The following is a 9,826-nucleotide window of genomic DNA, read 5'->3' on the forward strand; positions in this document are numbered from 1 at the left end:
CAGCCATTATCCACCCTGACCAGGTGGGATTTGTCCCATACAGGAGTTAGGAGTTACGGACCAAGAAAGGGATCTGGGTGTCGTCGTCGATAATACACTGAAACCTTCTGCTCAGTGTGCTGCTGCGGCTCGGAGAGTGAATAGAATGTTGGCTATTATTAGGAAAGGTATGGAAAACAGGTGTGAGGATGTTATAATGCCGTTATATCGCTCCATGGTGCGACCGCACCTTGAGTATTGTGTTCAATTCTGGTCGCTGCATCTCAAGAAAGATATAGTGGAATTGGAAAAGGTGCAGCGAAGGGCGACTAAAATGATATCGGGGATGGGATGACTTCCCTATGAAGAAAGACTAAGGAGGCTAGGGCTATTCAGCTTGGAGAAGAGACAGCTGAGGGGAGACATGATAGAGGTATATAAAATAATGAGTGGAGTGGAACAGGTGGATGTGAAGCGTCTGTTCACGCTTTCCAAAAATACTAGGACTAGGGGGCATGCGATGAAACTACAGTGTAGTAAATTTAAAACAAATCAGAGAAAATTTTTCTTCACCCAACGTGTAATTAAACTCTGGAATTCGAAGCCGGAGAAAGTGGTGAAGGCGGTTAGCTTAGCAGAGTTTAAAAAGGGGTTGGACGGTTTCTTAAAGGACAAGTCCATATACTGCTACTAAACGGACTTGGAAAAATCCACAATTCCAGGAATAACATGTATAGAATGTTTGTACATTTGGGAAGCTTGCCAGGTGCCCTTGGCCTGGATTGGCCGCTGTCGTGGACAGGATGCTGGGCTCGATGGACCCTTGGTCTTTTCCCAGTATGGCATTACTTATGTACTTCTGTACCCAAGACAGGTTGGCTGGTATCACGCCTCTACCATATTGTTAACAGGCAGTCCCCAAACTACACACTCCATAGGAAGAGCTGGCAAAGGGAGCTGGGTATGGAACTGGAGGAGGCGACGTGGGAGAGAATGGAGCGGGCTGCGGTGGGAGTGTCGTCTCATGTACCCTTTAAGGAGAATGCGGTGAAGGTGTTGTACCGATGGTACTTGACGCCTGAGCGTCTTCAGCGCATTTATCCCACAACGACGGGGCTGTGCTGGAGGGGTTCTGGTGTAAAGGGCACAGCGGGACACATATGGTAGACATGTAGGAAGGTCAGTGCCTATTGGAAATCGATACGTAGCAGACTGCAGATGTGGACGGGAAGCCCGATACCATGGAGCCCGACCTTTTTCTTATTCTCTGCAGGTGCTGTGGGTCTTTCTCACACCCAGCAAATCTTCTTGAGGCAGGCTATAAGCACTGCCAGAGTTGTAATTGCTGCTCATTGGAAGCAGCCCACAACCCCACCGATAACTCTGCGAGATGGAAAGATTACTAGCGGAAAGACACAACCAACTGTGTAGATGGCATCTGATCTGGGATCCTTTTACCCTTCATGTATAACTTGATTAATGCCATAGGTTAAGGTGGTGCTAGAAAAGGGGGAGTGGGTGGGAGGGGTGGGGTGGGTTGGGGTTCTAAGTGGAAGAGGGGGAGGGAGCTGGGAATAATATAAAATCTACAAAGACTGAAGTATTGGAATGGTTATTCTGAATAGTTCAATAGGCGCACTAGTGTGCAGTAAGATGTGTTCATTAGGTTTGTAATGAGAGTCTCATCATGCTTTGTATTATTTGTTCGCTACATTGCCAGAGACTTGTGTTTAGTCTAACTGGACTGTAGTATGATTTGCATGATGTGCTATGTTTCAGATTATGTGTATTACTTATTAATATTTTATTTTATTTTTGTTACATTTGTACCCCACGCTTTCCCACTCATGGCAGGCTCAATGCGGCGGGCAATGGAGGGTTAAGTGACTTGCCCAGAGTCACAAGGAGCTGCCTGTGCCAGGAATCGAACTCAGTTCCCCAGGACCAAAATCCACCACCCTAACCACTAGGCCACTCCTCCACTATAAAGACTTCATGAAAATTTAAAAAAAAAAAAAAAAAAAAGAGAGAGTTCTCAGGAATGAGGCTTGGATACAGGTTCGTCAGAGTGAGGCTCGGATGACTTGGGAGTGAGGCTTGGAAGCTGGAACATCAGAACAAGGTTGTTCAAAACCTTGACTGATACAAAAATGAAAAACATTTTTATTTTTTTAATGACTGAAAAATATGAGTATACTGAGGGAAGGCAGGAAAAAGTGGGTGTCTGTTATGCTCCTCCCTCCCCCCCCCCCCCCCCCCATATGATACTAAAAGAATCTGTAGAGACTGTAACAACTCATCTGAGGGGCTCAGGAAAAGGTTCTACAAACTTAGAACTTTTATAAATATTTACCATGCTGATCTTCAACAAATTACATTACCCATTATTGAAGACTTATTATTCTGCTTATCTTTGGAAGATCATATTTTCATCTTAAGAACATAAACAAGTGTATCACCAAACTTGTTTTCACAGTAGAAATATGCTCTTATGGGTTAAACAGCGTTCTGGGATAATTTTCAACTGTTCATTCAAATGATGTCATCGTACAACATTCAGGTTTAATCGGTGCTTTTTTTGTAGAAAAAAAGGTGCCGGTACTCATTATGGGCGGGGTCACCACATATGGCTCCACCCCTATGATAGCCACACCCACATTAACCACACACCCTATACCAGCCATGGCGCATATAAACAGACATCATTGAAAATATTACAGTCCTATAGGAGAAAAAAAGAACGTGATTTGCTAAGTAGTAGTAGTAGTATACCCAGTGCAAAATAAGACAGCCAATGTAAATTCTCAAATTGGACATATTACAAACACTAAAATGAAAATAAAATGATTTTTTTTCTACCTTTGTTGTCTGGTGACTGTTTTTCTTTCCATATTGGTCCCAGTCTGTGATTCTCCTTTCCTTTGTTTTCGCTTAACTCTTCTGTGCCATTTGTCATTTTTTGTCTCCTTTTTCTTTGCTTTCTTCAATATTTTTCAGGCTCTCTCTCTGTCCAGATTTAATTCATTCTTACTATCCATTCTTTAATTTCCTTCATCTACCTGTGGCTTTTCATCTTTTCTTCACCCTTGTTCTCCCCATGCCCCTTCCTCTTATTCTCCAGTCTTTCTCTATTCCTTTTCCATCCAGCAGCTCTGCTTTCTCTCCCCATCCTTCCAGTGTCTCCCCTATTTCTTTCTGCATTCTTCCATCCAGCGTCTTCCCTCTCTCTCTCCCCATCCTTCCGTTTTCCCTCTCTCTCTCCCCATCCTTCCATCTGTTTTTCCCTCTCTCTCTCTCCCCATCCTTCCGTTTTCCCCTCTCTCTCCCCAATCCTTCCCTCTGTTGTTTTCCCTCTTTCTCTCTCTCCCCAATCCTTCCCTCTGTTGTTTTCCCTCTTTCTCTCTCTCTCCCCAATCCTTCCCTCTGTTGTTTTCCCTCTTTCTCTCTCTCTCTCTCTCCCCAATCCTTCCCTCTGTTGGTTTTCCCTCTCTCTCTCCCCAATCCTTCCCATCCTTCCAGTGTCTCCCCTATTTCTTTCTGCATTATTCCACCCAGCGTCTTCCCTCTTTCTTTCTTTCTCTCCCTATCCTTCCGTTTTCCCTCTCTCTCTCCCCATCCTTCCATCTGTTTCTCCCTCTCTCTCTCTCCCCATCCTTCCATCTGTTTTTCCCCCTCTCTCCCCATCCTTCCATCTGTTTTCCCCTCTCTCTCCCCAATCCTTCCCTCTGTTGTTTTCCCTCTTTTTCTCTCTCTCCCCATCCTTCCGTTTTCCCCTCTCCCCAATCCTTCCATCTGTTTTTCTCCTCTCTCCCCAATCCTTCCATCTGTTTTTCCCTCTCTCTCCCCATCCTTCCATCTGTTTTTCCCTCTCTCCCCAATCCTTCCCTCTGTTGTTTTCCCTCTTTCTCCCTCTCCCCAATCCTTCCCTCTGTTGTCTTCCCTCTTTCTCTCTCCCCAATCCTTCCCTCTGTTGGTTTCCCTCTTTCTCTCTCTCCCCAATCAATCCTTCCCTCTGTTGGTTTCCCTCTTTCTCTCTCTCCCCAATCAATCCTTCCCTCTGTTGATAAGGGGCTATATAAACTGGACCAAGTATGGGTTGATGGGAAAATAAAGAATTTTGAGGAACTACAAGATGAATATGGGTTAGAAGAGCGGGATCTAGTTTACTATCATTGCTTAAGAAATTATATCCTCCGAAGGGCAAAAGAAGAATTGGAACTTGCAGCAACGAGACTGGAACAGGCAATGGGAAAGGGGGGAGGGCTGGGTAGTATCACCCGGTTATACAGAGCACTCTTATACCTCTCAACGCCACAGGAATTTTATATAAGGAGATGGGAGGAGACTCTACAGAATAGCCCTACACCCAACTGGTGGACGAGTAGCTTTCGATACCTGCTCAAACCTTCCATCGCTCAAACCACAATAGAGAATGGATATAAAATCTTATACTGATGGTATTATACACCTGATCGGCTGCATAAAATGTACCCACAGACCTCGGCAAATTGCTTGCGGGAATGTGGAGAGAGTGGAACTTTTATACACATATGGTGGGAGTGCCCCAAAGTCCAGATTTACTGGACTCAGATACTAGAGCTGGTGAATAAGGTGTTGCAAGGGGTATACCCGCAGCGGATGGAGGTGTGCTTGCTGCACTCCAGGCCCCCGGGAAGCCGGAAATATGAACATAGGTTGGCGATCCAGTTTTTTGTGGCGGCAAAGATGGCGCTGGCGAGGGCCTGGAGGGCAGTGGCAGCGCCCACTGCTAAAGAGGTGTTGACCAGAGTTGACTACCTGCATTTGATGTCGAAATTGACAGCCGTACGAAAGGGTCAACTCCATATATACCAGAAGATTTGGCAACCATATGAAACTGTACGAAATGAGTTATAGTAAGACAGCTACATACAGGGGGGTAGGGGAAAAGGGGGGGATGGTTTCATAAGAGGCTGTTTAATATTGTATCTATATAACTACATGTTTAACTAGCAGATGGAAGAGAAATGTAATGTTACATACATATGGATGATAATGATCGTTGGTTTGTATTATTGTTCTGTTAAAATTATAAATAAACTTGGAAAAAAAAAATCCTTCCCTCTCTCTCCCCAATCAATCCTTCCCTCTGTTGGTTTCCCTCTCTCTCCCCAATCCTTCCCTCTGTTGGTTTCCCTCTTTCTCTCTCTCTCTCCAATCCTTCCCTCTGTTGGTTTCCCTCTTTCTCTCTCTCTCTCCCCAATCCTTTCCCTCTGTTGGTTTCCCTCTTTCTCTCTCTCTCTCCCCAATCCTTCCCTCTGTTGGTTTCCCTCTTTCTCTCTCTCTCCCCAATCCTTCCCTCTGTTGTTTTCCCTCTCCCTGCCAAGTTTCCCGCGAACGGCGCGAAGTGGCGACGCACGCGGCACCAGCCCCTATTTCCGGCCGCTGCTGCTTCAGCAGCGGCCGCTACACAAAGAAAAAGAAGATTTAAAAAAAAAAAACTTCAAACCTGGTTGAAACGCGGCACCCCGGCACTGTAGACAGCCATTAGGCATTGGCTGTTGCCCCGCAGCCGCTCCTCCTCTTGCCTCTACGTCACTGCCTCTGGAGGAAGACCCCGGAGGAGCGCAGTGACGTAGAGGCAAGAGGAGGAGCGGCTGCGGGGCAACAGCCAATGCCTAATGGCTGTCTACAGTGCCGGGGTGCCGCGTTTCAGCCAGGTTTGAAGTTTTTTAAAAATCTTTTTCTTTGTGTAGCGGCCGCTGCTGCTCAACAGGAGAAGCAGCAGCGGCCGGAAATGGGGGCTGGCACTGCGTCCGTCACGGGGCGGGGGGAGCAAAAAAAAAAGGTGCCGGTACGCCGTACCGTTGCATACCGGCACAAAAAAAGCACTGGGTTTAATTGTGGAAATTTAAAGAAGTGGCTTCTGCACTTTTTTCTGTTCAGTTACCATATTAATATTAAAATGTTTAACAACACTGCAGTAGCCTACTAAAAAAGTTAGTTGACTTCTAAAACCAAAATGGTAGATTTCTATCTTTTTGGGCCTGGCAGTTTTCTCCTACTTCCTTTGGGCTTCCAGTGCAAATCAGAACCCATATTTTGTTTCCTCTCACCACTTATTTAACTAGTCATCATTACAGACGCTTTCTGTTCATAAGTCTGTAATCTGGTCACTAGATGTCATTGTAATGAAATGGACTCCCCCACCCCTATACCAATCTGTAAAAGGCAAACAACCCTGTCCTGATTCCTTGGAAACATAATCTGGGAATCACACCTAGGACATTCCACACAGCAGTGCTATGTAGTGCAATTGAGCTAGCCAAATGTGTTTTCTCCCAGCTTTTATGGTATAACTAGGAAAAAGGCCCGTTTCTGTAACCAATGAAACGGGCGCTAGGCAGGCAATCCCCCACCGTCCCTTGGTGTTCCACAGTGTGCCCTCCCTCTGTTTTCAACCCCCCCCCCCCGCCCCCACGTTACGGCCCCGTGGACCCCCCTTCCGCGACCCTGTCGACCCCTCCCTTCCCGCCAAAAACCGCCCCCCCCTCCCCGGCCCGCCGTTGTCGACTACCTGTGCTGACGGGGTACCCAAACCCCCGACAGCCGAAGTGCTGTTCTGCCCTTCGCGGTGTTGGTTCCTCAGTGATCTTCTCTTCAAGTTTCTGTGCATGCGTCTGATGTCAGACATGTCGCGCACACAGAAACTTGAAGAGAAGATCATTGAGGAACCAATGGCGCGAAGGGCAGAACAGGACTTCGGCTGTCAGGGGTTTGGGTCCCTTGTCAGCACAGGTAGTCGACAACGGCGGCGGGGGGGCGGTTTTCGGCAGGAAGGGGGGGGTCCAGGGGGCCGTAACGCGAGGGTGACAGCTGATTCCGAGTCAGGGGGAGGAGTAGGGAAACTACTCCTCCCGTTGCCTTGGAATCAGCTGTCACTGACGTCAGTGCCTGCCTGCCTAGCAGACCACCTCCGAGGGAGCCACGGTCCCAGGCACATTCGAGCATTGGAGGTGAAAATTATTATATAGGATGTGTGAAACCTATATATAACTGTCTTGCTGCCCTGCTTTGTTCTCTGGTTGTGTAATTGATACAGATTGTCTTGTGATCCATCTAAAATCCATTCATAGATCCAGGGTCACCATTTGCATTCATTGAAAAAGGTTAAACATTTGAGCAAAGGTTATAGATAGATGCTGAGACAGCCATGCCTGTGGAAGATGGTGTTAGCTGCTATTCTGAATGCAGTATCCTTTTGTGTTTGCAGGTGAATGGATGGGATATGACCATGGTAACTCATGATCAAGCTAGAAAAAGACTGACCAAGAAAAATGAGGAAGTAGTTCGACTTCTAGTGACAAGACATTCTCTGCAGGAGGCAGTTCGGCAATCTATGATGTCATAACCTTCTAAAGATGACAGAGACATCCATAGTCCTGCACATAGTAGTAAAAATTGTCTGAGAAACACACATATTTCTAAGACCAAAATGAAAAAAGCTGATCTTTCTAAGAGCCAGTGAAATGTTGTTCATTTTCACCCATTTTATAAGTATGTGCATAAGTATGTGCATTGTTTTTAGAAAGTAATACTTACACTGAAACATTGTGCTGTACCAAGCATTGTCTCAGAGCCCTCTCTATATAATGTCTTCCTAATATACCAAAAGCTGATTCTTGGCAACACCTATTCTACTTAACCTTTAGACATGATGTAACAGGTAGGTATGTTCTGAATATCAGGCCTGTGTGTAAGCTCGCTCTTTCTGCAGGCCTCATGATGTTGATTTCATGAATCTAATTGACCGACAGAATCAGATTGTAATTGAGAGATCCATAATCCATTACTTAATCATGAAATAACTTTCTTTGAGTGCAGTTATTACATACACCATTAATTTATTTCTTTTTTTTAATCTAAATTGTTTGCTAAGTTTAGATCACTATAACAATAAACAGTAAGTTACATGACAGCACAAAGCACCAATGAACATTACAATTGAGAGAGACCACATACATCAATGAGTAATGAAACATTGGTCCAGGGGCCGTTGGATCTGAGCACCTTTTCTCTTCCCAGTGCTTTCTCATCTGCTGCTAATTCATACTTGTGTGTGACCCACAAATTGTTCACCACATGTTAAAGTTTAGGAGTGAATTGTTTTTTCCAGTGGGTTAAAATAAGTTTTCTGTGAGGACAACAGAACATTGTTTGTCCCACATTGGTGACATCATCTAACGGAGCACGGTGCAGACACTTCCCAGCAGATCTCTTTAAGAGGCCTTTGGCAGGAAAGAAAGAGCCCCCTCTTTCCTCCCGTACCGGTGGCTTCCTTGCTGCATGGTGTGGGAGTCCGGCTCTCGGCATTTCAAAATGGCCGCCGAGAGTTCAAGCTGCCTCACGAGACTTCAACTCTCGGTGGCCATTTTGAAATGCCAAGAGCCGGACTCCCACACCATGCAGCAAGGAAGCCACCGCTACGGGAGGAAAGAGGGGGCTCTTTCTTTCCTGGGCCGACGGAACAGGTACCGGAAGGGGAAGGGAAGGGAGTCCCGTGCCCGCTAGCGCCCGTTTCATCGGCGCCAGAAACGGGCCATTTTTACTAGTACTTTATATTTACCCACTCAGTCCTTCCTTTCAGCTGTTTTTTTTTCCACTAAATATCCCCAAAGTCACTAAATGTTAAAATGTACTTCATGCATCAGTATTATTTTGGACTAATCCTGAGGGCATATCTTTCACAAGCTTTGTACAAGACGGGTGGAGTCTATTCTATTCAAATTGAAAATAGCGTGTCAGGCTACAGCCCATTGTTTACTGTTTGGGGCTATGACTCCCTGCTTCGATGCCTGTATCTGCCCAAGTGGTTCTTATAAAACACCCGATTTGTAAGAGATCCATCTGCACCAGAAATGGCTTTCAAGGGTGATGATGCAGATGAACTAAAAGAAATCTCATTGATCATAAAAGATGTACTGAGCCAAGAGTAGTAAATCACCTGGACCGGATGGCATACATCCAAGGGTACTGAAAGAACTCAAACATGAAATTGCTGATCTGCTGTTAGTAATATGTAACCTGTCGTTAAAGTTGTCTGTAGTACCTGAGGATTGGAGGGTGGCCAATCTGACGCTGATTTTTAAAAAGGGTTCCAGGGGTGATCCAGGAAATTACAGACCGGTAAACCTGACATCCGTGCCGGGCAAAATAGTGGAAACTATTATAAAGAAGACTAAATTACGGAACACATAGACAAACATGGTTTAATGGGACAGAGTCAGCATGGATTCAGCCAAGGGAAGTCTTGCCTCACCAATTTGCTTCATTTCTTTGAAGACGTGGATAACGGTGAGCCGGTTGATAGTGTATCTAGATTTTCAGAAAGCTTTTGATAAAGTTCCTCATGAGAGATTCGAGAGTAAATTTAACAGTCATTGGATAGGATGCAATGTTCTGGTGTGGATTAGGAATTGGTTATTGGACAGAAAACAGAGAGTAGGGGTTAAATGGTCATTTCTGTCAATGGGGGAGGGTGAACAGTGGAGTGCCACGGTCAGTATTGGGACCGGTGCTATTTAACATATTTATAAATTATATGAAAATCAGAATGACAAGTGAGGTGATTAAATTTGCAGATGACACAAAACTATTCAAGGTTGTTAAAACACTTGTGGAATGTGAAATATTGCAAGAAGACCTTAGGAAATTGGAAGACTGGGCACCGAATGAGAAATTAAATTTAATGTGGACAAATACAAAGTGATGCATATTTGGAAAGAATAATCCGAATTATAGTTACCTGATGTGAGGGTCCACCTTGGGGGTCAACAACCAAGAAAAAGATCTAGGTGTCGTAGATAAT

At 45.2% G+C, this 9,826-nt stretch overlaps 1 protein-coding gene across 1 annotated transcript in view; it reads left to right on the forward strand.

Annotated features, from left to right (window-relative positions):
* Positions 1-7,970, forward strand: part of TAX1BP3 (Tax1 binding protein 3) — a 107,908-nt gene extending 99,938 nt beyond the window's left edge. Inside the window, exon 4 of the mRNA XM_030201305.1 lies at positions 7,232-7,970. Within this exon, the coding sequence (XP_030057165.1) occupies positions 7,232-7,369 (138 nt within the window). The 3' untranslated portion in view covers positions 7,370-7,970. The remainder of the gene's footprint in view (positions 1-7,231) is intronic.
* The last annotated feature ends 1,856 nt before the right edge of the window (positions 7,971-9,826 follow it).

Source organism: Microcaecilia unicolor, chromosome 4, assembly GCF_901765095.1.
Source record: "Microcaecilia unicolor chromosome 4, aMicUni1.1, whole genome shotgun sequence".
NCBI classification, from domain to species: domain Eukaryota; kingdom Metazoa; phylum Chordata; class Amphibia; order Gymnophiona; family Siphonopidae; genus Microcaecilia; species Microcaecilia unicolor.